This window comes from Ranitomeya imitator, chromosome 3 (genome assembly GCF_032444005.1).
Source record: "Ranitomeya imitator isolate aRanImi1 chromosome 3, aRanImi1.pri, whole genome shotgun sequence".
Lineage (NCBI taxonomy): Eukaryota > Metazoa > Chordata > Amphibia > Anura > Dendrobatidae > Ranitomeya > Ranitomeya imitator.
Window position 1 is genome coordinate 125,223,080 of NC_091284.1, and position 14,800 is coordinate 125,237,879.

The following is a 14,800-nucleotide window of genomic DNA, read 5'->3' on the forward strand; positions in this document are numbered from 1 at the left end:
TATATAACATATCAAAATATTTTAAAAAAATACAGAAAAATCAAAGACATATTGATATGAACTTACTGAGAATTACTTCTGAATACACCTGGAATAATCGCCAAGGTCCCTAAGGCACATTCACACTATCAGTATTTGGTCAGTATTTTACCTCAGTATTTGTAAGCCAAAACCAGGAGTGGAACAATCTGGAAAAGTATAATAGAAACACATCGCCACTCCTGTTTTTATCACCTACTCCTGGTTTTGGCTTACAAATACTGATGTAAAATACTGACCAAATACTGAATGTATACATGAGGCCTTACTGTTTGCATATCTGCGTACATCAATTTGACAGGTTTTTATATCACACTTCATGCAGATTTGCTTCAGAGTAAAGTATAGCAGTACAATCGTGAGGTCACGTGTGTAATGTCTATGGATCTTAAGTTGGCAAATTGGAAATAACCCTTTATCACTTAACTACAGAACGTGCTGAACTCTGTAACCACTGGGCCCCTAGCGATCCCAAGAACAGGACGCTGCCCAATTGGAGTGGTGACTGTACAACATGCATGCCAACACTACAATTATTGTCTATGGGCCTAGACAGCCAAATACAGCACCCCTGTCGCAGAGATTAGGCATTTCAGAACTCTGTTCTCAGGATCAATGGGGGTCTCAATGATCAGACCCCCAGCATCACCTATGTCTCACAAGCAGATTCAGACTTCGATTGGTCTTAAAGAGCACCATCTCCACCAACCATTGGCTTATAATGTGTTTACTTCAACTGGATAGAGGGGGGGGAAAAAAAAAAAAGCTGCGGCCAGACTTATTTCTCAGAAAAACCACAGATTAGGCATGATCATTATCTATATGCCAAATCATGGTTTCACCTCCTACATCTGCTCTTAGGGCCCAGTTGATCTTCTGGTATCCACCAATGATCTAATATGTGTATGGGCAGATTTATACCAATTTATCTTCTATGGGGAGACTCAGGTGAGAGCTGTATTGTCCCTGCTGTGGTGATGTGGATAAACAGATAGCACACCCATCGGTCTCTGTCATGTAAATACATCAGATCCACATGAACATTATTTCAGACAAATACAGCAGAAATAATTCACAATAGTGTGTCGGACAATCACAGACTGCAAGTTATTTGGCAGCTTTAAGGCAAATCCAGATATTAGACGAACATTTACCATAAATTAGTAACAGGTTAAAATGACATTTTCTGATCGTTTACAATAAGCACAATCCATACACGAGGTAAAATGTCGATAGAAAACACGTCCCTCCAGAAGGCTGAGCGCAGCTCTCCCAGTCACACCATGATGTTAGGAGGTCTTCCAAACTCTGTTCAGAACTTTAACTACTTCTTCATAGATGACAAAGACGATGGCAACATCCAGGCACACTCTGCCCAAACGTGGCACGGTACCCTTATAGAACCTACAGACGAGAAATATTGGGATTTAGTCCATATTAAAACAAAAAATACAAATTGTGATAACCACCAAAGACTAGGGATTCACTTAGGCTGGGTTCACACAGCGTTCTGTGGCTCCGTCAGGGCTTATGTCAGAACCTCTGCAAAATGGGATTTGTGCATATGCGCCATCGGGGCCATTGACTAGAATGACGCAAAAGACGTCAGCGTGTGTGCACGGCCATCCATCATTTTCAGCTATATACTCTTAGTGGGGGGCAGGCAGCAAGACGCAGACTACTACATCTGCAAACTGCATATGAAAGCCCTGAAAAGAAATGAAGATTGCAGAATGGAACTTGGTGCTATTTTATTAACTAAACGGTAAACAATCACATGGGGGAATAAAAATATTTTTTCATATCAAAAGGTGTCCATAAAAGCAAGCGATTATGTCAAATGCCTGCCTTAGATTCGACCTTCAGTGTCTCATCTTTCTGTGGTGTTGTCCTACACATGTAATAAATACCTACAATTACTTTGCAAATTATAACATTGTCTGAGTGCGGCTGTTTTTCTTTAAGTTATATTCCAAGGAACACAAATGCTATGCACTATAATGTGCTGAAAGTAACTTGTAGGATTTCAATCTCTACGGGGCAGTATACTACAAAAAAAAAATGTAGTCGTATGCTTACATGTAATAGGAGGAGATATTCAAACTTTTTAGACATTAAGTGGAGTGTTACTTTAACAAGTTGACTGACTAAAAAGGAGCCCCCACTTGCCATAATGGTAGAAGAGGCAACACATGGCTATAAAAATATGGCGGAAGTTGTTAAGTTGGAAGCTAGGACTGGATATTAGACAGAAAGACGGAGAACACAGTTGTTTTAATGCAAGTTTTTGGTCATTTCTCATCTTCTAATAAAATAATTCTAGCAATTGTGCTTTGTTATACATCTGGAATAACACTTGTAATAATCATTGTTTAAATGTATTGCACCAGTAAAATTATGTTGGGCTACTGGGTAACTGGGACAAGTTCTATTGCTCGTTCTGACTTACTACCACATTATGTTATACACTGGGAAGAAATTCTTATTATTATTGGTTACTTACGCCAAGGGACCCTCATTGCGAAGTATCTGGCTTGCACAGTCTAACGTGTTCTTATATTTGTGAGCCTCCAGTCCCTGGGAATCAGAACAAAAGTGACCACATAACACATTATATAGGAACAGAATAGTCACAAAATAGATGGTCAACATCATCAACAAATGGAATACGGCGAGATTAGTGGGTTTAGGTTTTCGTCGGGGGTTCCTATTGTATTAAAAAATACCCGACCACTGAAAAAAACAAAGTAGAAAAGTTGGATTCTTTAGGATCCATTTGAAAAGTTGCCATGGCTAGATGATATAAGCATTCCCAATCGTAACAAACATCAAAAAACATTTTAATTTCAAGTGTGCTCATCGTATACCGAAAAGTTCTGCAACCTTCTAATGCTTTGTGCAATAATTCTTCACGCCTTTTTTTGTCCGTTGTCACTGAATGGCAATTGCCATTGTATGACTGCAGCGGATGAGTGATTGGAGTCAAATTTAAGGAGTATACGTTGAAGAATTAGCAACAGAAAACAAAAAGACAAAACAGACTTCTGCCCAAATGTAGCAGCAGATCTGCACATGGAATGGTTCGCTCATAACAGGAAAAAAAAAAAAAAAAGAGCTTTTCTGGGCAGAATTCATGCATATAAGGAGCTTCCTGTAGAATTCAAATTGTGCAGATTTTTTCCTTTGCATGTATTAAATACTCCATTCATATGTACTTGGTACAGAATGTCAGCAGATTTCATGAAGAATGAGGCCTGGGTGCCCACAATCCGGAAGTAGCAGCGCTTTGGACGAAGCGAATGTTCCCTGCATTGAAAGTGCTGCCGTCTACTGAACGCAGGTGATTCCGCTTATGTTCACTGCATCCAATACATTGTAAGGGTGAAATTTCCCTTGCGGAGACTCGTGTTTTGGAGGGAATGAAAACGCCAAAGATCGAAATGTTATCCAACAGTCATTACCGCCTATCCCTGCAAGGATCCTGACAATTTATAAGATCAACACATGCCAGGAGAAGGGACCATGTTAAATAACCAAAGTGCTTGCAAACTGATTCATTGAAATAGGGTTAAATCTGCACTGATAACGTCATTACCTGCATCCTGGTCTTGATAACATCTAGAGGTGTATTACCAAAGACGCTGGCAGCCCCAGCAATGGCACCAAATGTTCCTGTGACAATAGGATTAATTGGCCTTTGGGGATCATCACCTAAAACCAGAAGCAAAGTTATCTGTAAGAAATAGTCAAAGGATGGACAATCTTATAGAAAGAAAGCAAATACAGGTTTCTCACTAAATTAGAATATCAAAGAGTTAATTTATTTCAGTTCATATATTATATGGAGTCATTACAAACAGAGTGATCCATTTCAAGTGTTTATTTCTGTTAATGTTGACGATTATGGCTTAGGGAGAGTAAAGACTAGTCCGGCTCAGACCCTGGCTAGCTCTTCCCAGCGCTGCTAGAAGTGATTGACAGGTCTCCCATTCGGCACATGCAAAGGACCTGTCAATCATCTGCAGAAACGCTGACAAGAGCCTGCCAGGGGTGGAGACTAAGGAGTCTGCTCTCCAGCTATGGTCCCCCGCTGGATCGTCATGCTGCCTGCGCATTGGGCAGAATGACAGACCGGTTCCCTCTAAAATACTAACAGGAAATCAAACTCATCCTCTTCATTCCCTGCCGGTCCCATTATGGCTCATACCTGACTCCCTACGGCTTTCTGGTCCCACCCTTGACAAGCAGGAACTGGCTGAAAATGCATTCTTAGCCAACCACTGGATGATGCTTTTTTTTTTTTTTTTTTTTTTTAAATAGAGAGTCTGAGGCATTTAAAGAATAAAAAAAATCCCTTTGTAGGTTGTCATACATATTCTATAGCTAGTTCACAGAAAAGTCTTACCAATACCAGGCAGATTACCACTGCACTAGCAGGATGCAACAGAGCCCCCATTATAAAGCAGGGGGCAGCACAAATGCAAACAGCCACTCGCAAACTTACCAATTCATGGAAGGGGTGGCTGTGTAGTATTATAGATGTACACAGATTATGCTCGCATAGGACACCAGTCACACAACAGTGTCTGGCTTCCAGTCCATTAGTGACGCCCATACTATTAGATCAGGCTGACCAGAGACAACTTCTCTCATCACTTATCAGTGACAGCAGACATAGCATGATGGGAGGAGTAGTCTCATCAGCCGACACCTGCTGGCCTGCAGTAAGCTTTTCACCATGGGTCATGCTGACATCTGAGAGCATGACCCCGCAGCGCTCTGACAGTCGGTCTTGCAAGCTGTATCGTTACTACCAATCAGAACCGCCGCACCAGTATTTCTCATGCTGTCACACTGATGACAGCATAGGAAACAACATAGGAAGCTAATAAAAACAGAAGCAAAAACTCAGCAAATCTGCGGCAAATTCACAAACATTTTTATACCTGCATTTTTGCTGCGGATTTGGCTGACTCAATTGAAGTCAATGGGTGAAAAACGCTAAAAATTTGCACAAAGAATTGACAACAGGATGCAGAGAAAGAAAAAAAAAATCCACACACTGAATACACTCAAGTTAAATTAATGATCATGTGCACAGCACTTCAGGATTCTCATTGAGGTAGCTGGCATAAGGATTCCCTAGCAATTCTGGCCCATTTCCGCACGGGTAACAAAAACACATTGTGCTGCAAAATTTAAGATTTTACACCCATTTTTAGCATGATGATCCGCCATCTGTTCCTCGGCCTTCAACCCTATAAGTCTTTATGCTGCTATCAGATCCATTTTCAGCACTCTCCTGCATCACTAATGGTCACCCAATATTTCCCATCGGGTTTTCGGTTTTAGTCTAAATCCTATAAACTATTTTATTCGTGGCTTATATCAAGTTATGTGCTTTAATCTGTTTATGTATTTTATCATTACATTGTATATATTCGTGATGTCATCTATATTACATGTTTAACTATCATACTGCTCACCTAGGTACCAGTTACGTAGTGAGGTCATGACATAGAACCGGATTGCTTGGTTGGAGCCCTGCTTTAAAATAGTGGGGGTTAGCCCTTGATATGTCCCACGTAATCCTGTAAGGCAATAGAGATGGACATTATCATTATGATCAACACACATCATCATAGAAATTATCAGTGTACTTGTATTACAGATAAATATATGTTGTACAGTTACATTGTCCCTTTTATATTAAGGAATATTTGCACAATCTGTTTTCAGACATTTCCTCTTCTCTTTACGATATTCTAGTGCTTTCTAGTAACTTGCACCCACCTTGCTCTCTAATAATTTCACGCACTCCATGGACGAAGCCCCGATACCGCGGTGCAGAGGAGGCCTGGTCATGGATGAACTTCACCTGTCATAGAAAGAACTGGTTGAATACTCGTGCTAGCAGTGAGATCATGCAATATTCACCCTAGCGCTCCAAGAAAACAAATAAGAAAATCAGCTGCACATTTTTATAAACAGCCAATAAACGGCACAATTTATCAATGGGCTCTTTCCACAAAAAAAAAGTTTCCATAAAATTTAGGGCGATTATAGTTAATATGGTTGAATTCCCATCTGGAAGTATAGTAGGAAGAGCACAAACTATTAAAGAAGACTCACAGCTGAATGGGAAGAGTTACTAAAGACCTGGCAAAAACCACATACCTTAATAGTTTCCATCGGACATACGATCAGAACCGCCTCTGACACACCAGCCCCTAAACCACACAGAAAACTGGCCTTTCCATCCAATTTCCCCGTCGAACTCCTTGCAAAGTTACTGAGGAATTCAAATGTGCCGAATCTGAAAAAAAACAAAACAAAAAAAAGGCATCACAGAAATAACAATTATATCCTGGGTTCTTTTTAGAAAAGTCCCTATTATGGTTTTCAAAGTCTATTGAAACTTTTGAAAGAGGCCCAAGGTGTATGTGTACATTATTCTAGACATTGACGATTCAAGATTTTCACAGATTCAACACATATCCATTATAGCCTATGGGGCTATTCACAAGTCCATGGCTTTTTGTAGACTACTTGACCGCAAAAAAAAAAAAAATCATGATGACAAATCCATTTTTTGATTCGAGTCATGGATCTGTGTTTAGAGAGTGGTGGCTGTAACCATGCCCCCCTGCACTGACAGCAGCCCAAATGCTGTTCCTGCCATCAGTCACTACCAGGGGGCTCTATACTCTTGAGGGGTGACTGAATTTGTGCCAGCACAACCCCCATGATCAAAAACACAAACGTTGCTGGGAAAAATTAAGTTAATTTCCTCCCGGCACCGGAGCTCCAAGTGCAGGCACCGGGCAGTTTATTAACCTGCAGAATAACCTCATAATAACAACAAGAGGATTACAGAGGATAAAGAAAAGGCTGAGATATTAAACTGGCACTTTTCATCCGTGTTCAAAATTCACAACCTGATATACCGTAACTAGTTTAACACAAAAAGAAGTACTGTGTGTACTCAAGTATAAGCAGAGATATTCAGCACATTTTTTTCCGCTGAAAAAACGCCCACCCTCAGTTTATACTCAAGTGAGGGTCTAGAACATGGAGGGGGGGGGGGTGTAACAGGAGGCAGGAGCCGGCTTCTGCAGCTAACTCCTGTACCCGCTGATAAAGAGAAATGAATATTCACTGCGCTGACCGGGAGTATTCATTTTTCTGTAATAGCGCGCAGTGTCAGACGCAGCCACCAGCTTCTTGCAGAGGTCGGGCGATCACATGTATCCACTACTTAAGAAAAATGAATATTAAATTTCTCTTAAGTAGCTGCCACACATGACAGCCCGGTGGCTGCCACTGTGCGTTCTACTGCATAGCAATGAATACTCCCGGTGTGGGGAGCGGTGAGTATTCCGTCAGCTGTGCTCTGCTTGTAAGCACCGCATGACGTCCCTGCCATGCTACAAGCATAAAGCAGCTGCTGGCACAGGAACACGACACTGAGGGAGCACAGGAAGGCAAGTAGGATGGTTTATTTTTCTTTAATTTTTTTTTTATGGGGGCAATGAATACCAGGATGGGGATTGGGGGGGCAATCATAAGGATAGGGATGAGGAGCCATGCATACAAGGATAGGGATGAGGAGCTACTGCATGCCAGGATAGGGATGAGGGGGCAATGCAGCTACTGAGGGAATTGAGCCCAATAATTGACAGGCCGCTGTATCTCATTCTTAAACTCTCTTGTAACAGGGGTGGTGCCACAAGATTAGAGGATGGCTCACATGGTACCAATATTTAAGAAAGGTAAGAAGGTGGATCCAGGCAACTACCGTCCGGTAAGCCTGACATCAGTAGTGTGCAAAATTTTTGAAGGCATTATAAGAGATGAGCTGCAGAAATATATTGTATCTACTATATAATTGTCTAAGGGTTACTTCCGTCCGTCTGTCTGTCCTGTCTGTCATGGATATTCATTGGTCGCGGCCTCTGTCTGTCATGGAATCCAAGTCGCTGATTGGTCTCGCCAGCTGCCTGTCATGGCTGCCGCGACCAATCAGCGACGGCCACAGTCCGATTAGTCCCTCCCCTGCAGTCAGCTCCCGGCTCCCGCTCCGTACTCCCCGCAGTCACCGCTCACACAGGGTTAATGCCAGCGGTAACGGACCGCGTTATGCCGCGGGTAACTCACTCCGTTACCACCGCTATTAACCCTGTGTGACCAAGTTTTTACTATTGATGCTGCCCATGCAGAGTCAATAGTAAAAACATCTAATGTTAAAAATAATTTAAAAAAATAAAAAATTATATACTTACCTTTCGCGACGCTCCGGTAACCGCTCCATGCAAGCAGCAGGTTCCGGTGCCAAGGATGGTATGGGAGAAGGACCTGCCATGACGTCACGGTCATGTGACCGAACTACAAGGGGCCCTTGGAAGGTGAGTATATGTTTATTTTTTATTTTTTAACCTGTGACATACGTGGCTGGGCAATATACTACGTGAGCTGGACAATATACTACGTGAGCTAGGCAATATACTGTACTACGTGAGCTGGGCAATATACTACGTGGGCTGTGCAATATACTACGTGGGCTGTGCAATATACTACGTGGACATGCATATTCTAGAATACCTGATGCATCAGAATCGGGCCACCATCTAGTAGAATATAATAATTGACAACCAACATGGTTCATGAAGAATAAGTTGTGTAAAACTAACATGTTGGGTTTCTATGAGGAGGTAAGTGCAAATCTGGATGTTGGTAATGCAGCTGATTTATCTGGACTTTGCAAAGGCATTTGATACAGTTCCACATATACTGAATATACTGAAGCTAGAGAAGCAAGGACTGGGGGAAACTATGCAGATGGGTAAGGAATTGGCTAAATGACAGGAAACAAAGTTGTCATAAATTGTTTGTTTTTTTAAATGGGATATAATCAGCAGTGGGGACCGCAGGGATTTGTGCTAAGGACCGATTGTTTTTAACCTCTTTATTAATGACCTTGTGGATGGGATTGAGAGAAAAGTGTCAGTCTTTGCTGATGACATCAAACTATGTAGGATATTAAAATCTGACCTTGACATTACAATATTGCAAAATGATCTGGATAAGATGACTGACTGGGAAATCACTTGGCAAATGAAGTTTAATGGGGATAAATGTAGAGTAATGCACCTAGGACGGAGTAATCCTAATGAAGCGTATACAATAAATGGGAGTATACTCAGGACTACAGAACAGGAGAAGGACTTAGGTGTTCTGATTACAAGTAAGCGGAGCAGCAGTACCCAATGTCAAGTAGCAGCCGCAAAAGCTAACAAGATTTTAGGGTGTATAAAGATAAAATCCCACGATCCTTATTACCACTTTATAAATCACTGATGAGGCCACATCTAGAATATGGGATCCAGTTTTGGGTTCTACATTTTAAAAAGGATATTCAGAAGTTAGAATCAGTTCAAAGAAGGGCAACTAGATTATTATAAGGGATGGAAGGCCTCATATGATGAGAGGTTGGAAAAGTTGGGCTTGTTTAGTTTAGAAAAAAGGATGCTTTGAGGAGATCTCATTTACATGTATAAATATATGTGGCACGTACAAAACACTGGCACATGACATTCCTTCCAAAGACCGGACTGGGGGTGGGGGGGGGAGGAAGGTGGGCACTCCTCTACTCCTTCCCCTAAGGGTGGAATAAGGAGATTCCGATATCTAAACAGGAAAGGGTTCTTTACCGTTAGAGCAGTCAGACTGTGGAATGTCAACCACAAGAGGTAGTGATGGCAGACACTATAGCAGCTTTAAAAAAATAAAAAAAAGGGCTGGACAATTTCCTTCGTAGACATAATGGAGCGCCCCCAGACACAGGGCCGCGGGGTACTCGGTACCGGTCTTCTCTGTCTCGGTGCTGGGGTTGTCACGGTGGCTGGACCCGGTCCGTGACCCTGCTAAGGGGCGTCCAATGAAAGGGTGATGAAAGGATGTCAAGGGTTCGTGACGCCACCTGTGGTATTCGGTCAGGGTGACCAACGCTGCTTAGGGGTCCGCTGGGGTGATGGAATGGCAGCTAGATGGTATATCTTCCCACAGGTGAAGTATATCCCCAGGGCTTCCCAGTAGTGTAGGTGGCAATGGTGTGAGGCGCAGTTAATAATGAGGACACAGGGTTGCAGTCTCTTTACCTTTTTACTGAAGACTTCGGGATCCGCAATCCAGAGCACGGTTAACAGGGCTGGCTGAGTCCGGCCGGTCCGAAGGCACATCCAGCGTTCCCTTTGCAGGTGGAAATCAGTGCCTACCAACTAGCGCCTGTGTGTTGTAGTTCTTCCCTGCTGAGCATTCGGGATAGTCCTCACAACTTTCGTATCTGTTCTCTCTCTCTCCGTCCCCCAAGTTTATATCTGGATAGGACGCACCTGTTTGACGGGAAGGCTCAGAGCTATTCTGGGACCCTAGAGAAGCCCCGCTCCAACTTTGCCCCCTATGTCTGCTTAGGTGATGTAAGGTAGACAGCCAACCTAAAATCAACTGTCCTGCCGCTGTTTGAAGTAATGCTTGAAGTCTGTTACTTCCTCGGCGTTCCGGCCACCGGCTACGCGCCTCAGTAGGATGTTGCCGTTCTCAGGGCACGACTCCTACTGGATATCTCCTTGTGCTGCGATTTCGTTCTCACTTCTCCACAATATCCTTCGCTTCGTGTCCTTCCTTAGGATGCCGCGGCAAGGTAGTGCAGGTGCGGTTCCATAACGTTCTGTCCTTTCTGCTAGGTACCTGCCAGGAACCCACCCCCGACAGGTCCTCCCTGGAGCTCTCCCAGGCTGCGTTCTCCCTAACTTCCTGTCCAACCCCCAGTTTTACCAAAGTGTGAGGAGTGGCCTAATACATAGTGCCTTTTGCTCCCCCTGGTGGCTGGAGTGTGAAGTGTAATGTGTGACTGTGATACCTGGTCAGGTGAACTCATTTAGTGCAATCAGACATAACATCACTCCCCTTAGTGGCAGAGCGACATTACTGCAACGACCAAGACTCTGGGGCGCTGCAATAACATTACTGGTTATAGTTAAATTAGTAACGAAATGTACGATTGGTGGAGAAAGGTTGAACTTGATGGACCTAGGTCTTTTTTCAACCTATCTAACTATGTAACACCTGATCATTAGGAGAACACTGGCCTACTTTTTCATTATAGCATTACATGGCGACCACTGAAATGAATGGCAGTTCATGTACTATAGACATAGTGTGTCATCCACAGTGAATCTTAATTCCGGCATCCAGTTGCCCCGCCAGAACCTATAGACAGTAGTTTTATGCCACTCATTCCCTCCTCTTACCTCACTGCAGACTTCGGAATGGATCCATAAAGCAATGAGCTGAGGCCGCGATATAACCCTCTGACTCCATGGTCCTGTACAGTGAGCGTGACGCAGTGACCTGCGGAGAGAGGGAACAGGTGACAGATGCGGTATATGGATTTCAGATCAGGCACTTGATATGGTTTTCTTAAATTTTAGGCTGCCGTCACACTATCAGTATTTGGTCAGTATTTTACATCCGTATTTCTCAGCCAAAACCAGGAGTGGGTGATAAATGCAGAAGTGGTGCATAGGTTTCTAGTATACTTTTCCTCTAATTGTTCCACTCCTGGTTTTGGCTTACAAATACTGATGTAAAATACCGACCAAATACTGATAGTGTGACGGCAGCCTAAAAAGGAGATATTCATCAACCAGAAAATGACTGCTAGTGTCCCTTCGTGCCTCTTCCTCTCCTCAGCAGGGATGCAGACTTGCTCACCTCCCCATCCGCACTCCTGTTTCGGGCATCCAACGCACCTCCCAGGTCCCTGGGCAATGCGCCTAGTGTGTGTGCAAGCTTCCTGTCTCTTAAAGAGAAAGCACGCGCACTCTTGAAGTGTCCCCAGCCAGTAGCTGTGAGGAGTCTGATATTTAAGGCTCCCTTCCTTATAGGTAGGTAACTGTTCAACATCTTGGACTTCAGTGTTAGCTTGTCTTGAAGCTTCCAAGTCCGTTGTGAGGTCTTGTCTATTCTTGAAACCTTCTGTGGGCCTGTCTGGCCTGGGCCTGAACTTGCCTTGTATCTGATCTAGTTCTGTCTGAATCAGTACCCATCTCTAAAGATCCAGTGTCAGAATTATTACCTACCGCTAAACCTGTTGTGTTTGAGCAAGTACCATTAACCAGCATCCTTTGAGTTCCCTCTGTCTGTCCCAGAACCTTTCCCTGTTCTAGTCTAGAATGCACCTGTGGAATCTGAACCCCTGAAGCCGCTCCGGTGGTACCCGAGCCCAAAACCGAACCTGCAGACCTGTATCACTCACAGTTCCCGTCCGACTGGCCATTTTGGCTCCGAGCAAGTGTGCCTCCCTTGCGATACCGGACACTGCCCTAGAAATGGCACTTGGTGACCAGCACTGGGTCAAGTCTAACTCCACCATCAGAAGCTCTAGTGAAAAACTAGGTGGTCACTTACCCTGGAGGGATGTGGCTAAGTCCAGTCCAAGGCACGAGCGTAACAGTAATCCTTCTATAATCATATTTAGGCCCAATGTGGCAAGTCACTTTATTATCTCCTACTCTGCATAGCTGCTAATTTGCCAAATCCATTTTGTTCATACTTTGCTCTGTTCGTGCAATTTGTACAATGACAAAAGCTTCTCAGACATGAGAGGATGTCACCAATCATACAGCCGTGAGCCTCCCACACAAAGATGCCCTATTGGCCAAAATATCATGTAATTCCATGATCGCAACATTGAAACTCCAAACACCTCTGGATTGGGGAGGACTATAATTCCAGCTGCCTGATCCTAGTTTGTCAGGTTTAAACCTGTCGTCATTACAACTCTCCCAAAAAGAAAGAGGATGATTCCGCTATTGGAGGTGGATACCCTATAAGTCAGTACCCGACCTTTAATAGGTGTTGTAACAGGACATTAGCCAAACCAGAGAGCCATCTACAGGCAGCTGTTTGGGAGGGTGGATTGCCCCTCATCAGTGTAGATCAGTGTGTGGGGGGAGGATCCATCACCACCATGTGCCCCAAATACTTAATTGATATCTAAAACACATAGAAAGTTATCCCGGTCTTAAGGATTTTATTTGAAGTGTTTTCTTCATAGGATTTCCTTTCTTAGTAGAACACCTGCCGCACTCCATCAAGAAGACAGGACGGTCACACAATCAGTTCTGCCAGTCAGAGACACACTGACAGCAAAGCTGGACAGTTTTACTTGTTTGTGCAATGATGCATGGCCCGGCCGCCCTGGCAGATCCATCAGCGAAGGCGCCATACCAGGAGGCAGCATCTCGAGTACACAAACCCATCAGCATATGGACTATGTGACGCACTAAGCTTCTATACAGATATATAACTGAAGCTTAAATAAAAGACCCCATGTAATGTCCGATTATTGTAATGAAAAGTGTTTGTTAAAATTTGGCTCTCAAAAATATTTTAAAAACCTATATGTATGTGTGAATACCCATATTAGCCATTATGTATGAGGCCAGTGATATCCAAATCCTAACTTATCAGAAAAATAAAATTTTTATCTTACACACTAAATGTGTACAGTCATAGCCAAAAGTGTTGGCACCCTTGAAATTCTTAAGGAAAATGAAGTATTTATCCAATACAAATTATAGCAATTACACATTTTGTTATGCACATGTTTGTGTGTATTGGAACACAGACCGCTCTCCAGCAACCAACGATGCCGGTAACCAGGGTAAACATCGGGTTACTAAGCACAGGGCCGCGCTTAGTAACCCGATGTTTACCCTGGTCACCAGCGTAAAAGTAAAAAAAACCAAACACTACATACTTACCTACCGCTGTCTGTCCCCGGCGCTCTGCTTCTCTGCACTCCTCCTGTACTGGCTGTGAGCACAGCGGCCGGAAAGCAGAGCGGTGACGTCACCGCTCTGCTTTCCGGCTGACCTGCGCTCACAGCCAGAGCAGAGAAGCACAGCGCCGGGGACAGACAGCGGTAGGTAAGTATGTAGTGGTTGTTTTTTTTACTTTAACGATGGTAACCAGGGTAAACATCGGGTTACTAAGCGCGGCCCTGCGCTTAGTAACCCGATGTTTACCCTGGTTACCGGCATCGTTGGTCGCTGGAGAGCTGTCTGTGTGACAGCTCTCCAGCGACCAAACAGCGACTCTGCAGCGATCCGGATCGTTGTCGGTATCGCTGCAGCGTCGCTTAGTGTGACGGTACCTTAAGACCGTTCTCTTCTCTTTCAGTTCTGGATGCGTAGTGTAGCACGCACACACAAACACACAATGCAAAGCCTGAGTCAACGTCTCATTTTTAGCTGGATGTGATATTCATATTGCCTACATCTGTTACTTGAAACATGCGAGTTTGGACGAGCATCACAAGCTTGAAACAAAGTGTTTTTTATCCTAAGTCATATGGCAAGGCTTGTTAAAAGGGTCAATAGTGACTTGTAGGACTGCTGCTTAACAGGTGGCGCTATGGAGTTCTAGTCCTCTTCCTCTCTGAAGAGGCAGTTTGCATTATTTTATACACACACGCAGAAAATAAAAAAAAGTTACACATACACACTATATGTGTAAAATTTACATGTACCTATACAATAATATCAAATAATGAACAATTTGTAAAAAAAAAAAAAAAGTCATAAGATATAGAACTATTGGTCATGCACATAAGGATATGCAAATCATATGGAGAAATAGTGCACAGAAAGATAATACAGATAAATTATAAAAAATATTACATTTATTAGAATAGTTA

At 43.3% G+C, this 14,800-nt stretch overlaps 1 protein-coding gene across 2 annotated transcripts in view; it reads right to left on the reverse strand.

Moving 5' to 3' along the window:
* Positions 1 to 1,044: 1,044 nt before the first annotated feature.
* LOC138672932 (tricarboxylate transport protein, mitochondrial-like) overlaps positions 1,045 to 14,800 on the reverse strand; it is a 36,063-nt gene continuing 22,307 nt past the window's right edge. Inside the window, exons 3-9 of one of the 2 annotated variants that reach the window (XM_069761383.1) lie at positions 11,349 to 11,448; positions 6,217 to 6,355; positions 5,833 to 5,917; positions 5,526 to 5,630; positions 3,635 to 3,750; positions 2,543 to 2,616; positions 1,045 to 1,443 (exon numbers count right to left, since the gene is read on the reverse strand). In XM_069761383.1, coding sequence (XP_069617484.1) covers positions 1,329 to 1,443; positions 2,543 to 2,616; positions 3,635 to 3,750; positions 5,526 to 5,630; positions 5,833 to 5,917; positions 6,217 to 6,355; positions 11,349 to 11,448 — 734 coding nt within the window. In that variant the 3' untranslated portion in view covers positions 1,045 to 1,328. The remainder of the gene's footprint in view (positions 1,444 to 2,542; positions 2,617 to 3,634; positions 3,751 to 5,525; positions 5,631 to 5,832; positions 5,918 to 6,216; positions 6,356 to 11,348; positions 11,449 to 14,800) is intronic. The other variant, XM_069761384.1, reaches the window with a different exon arrangement.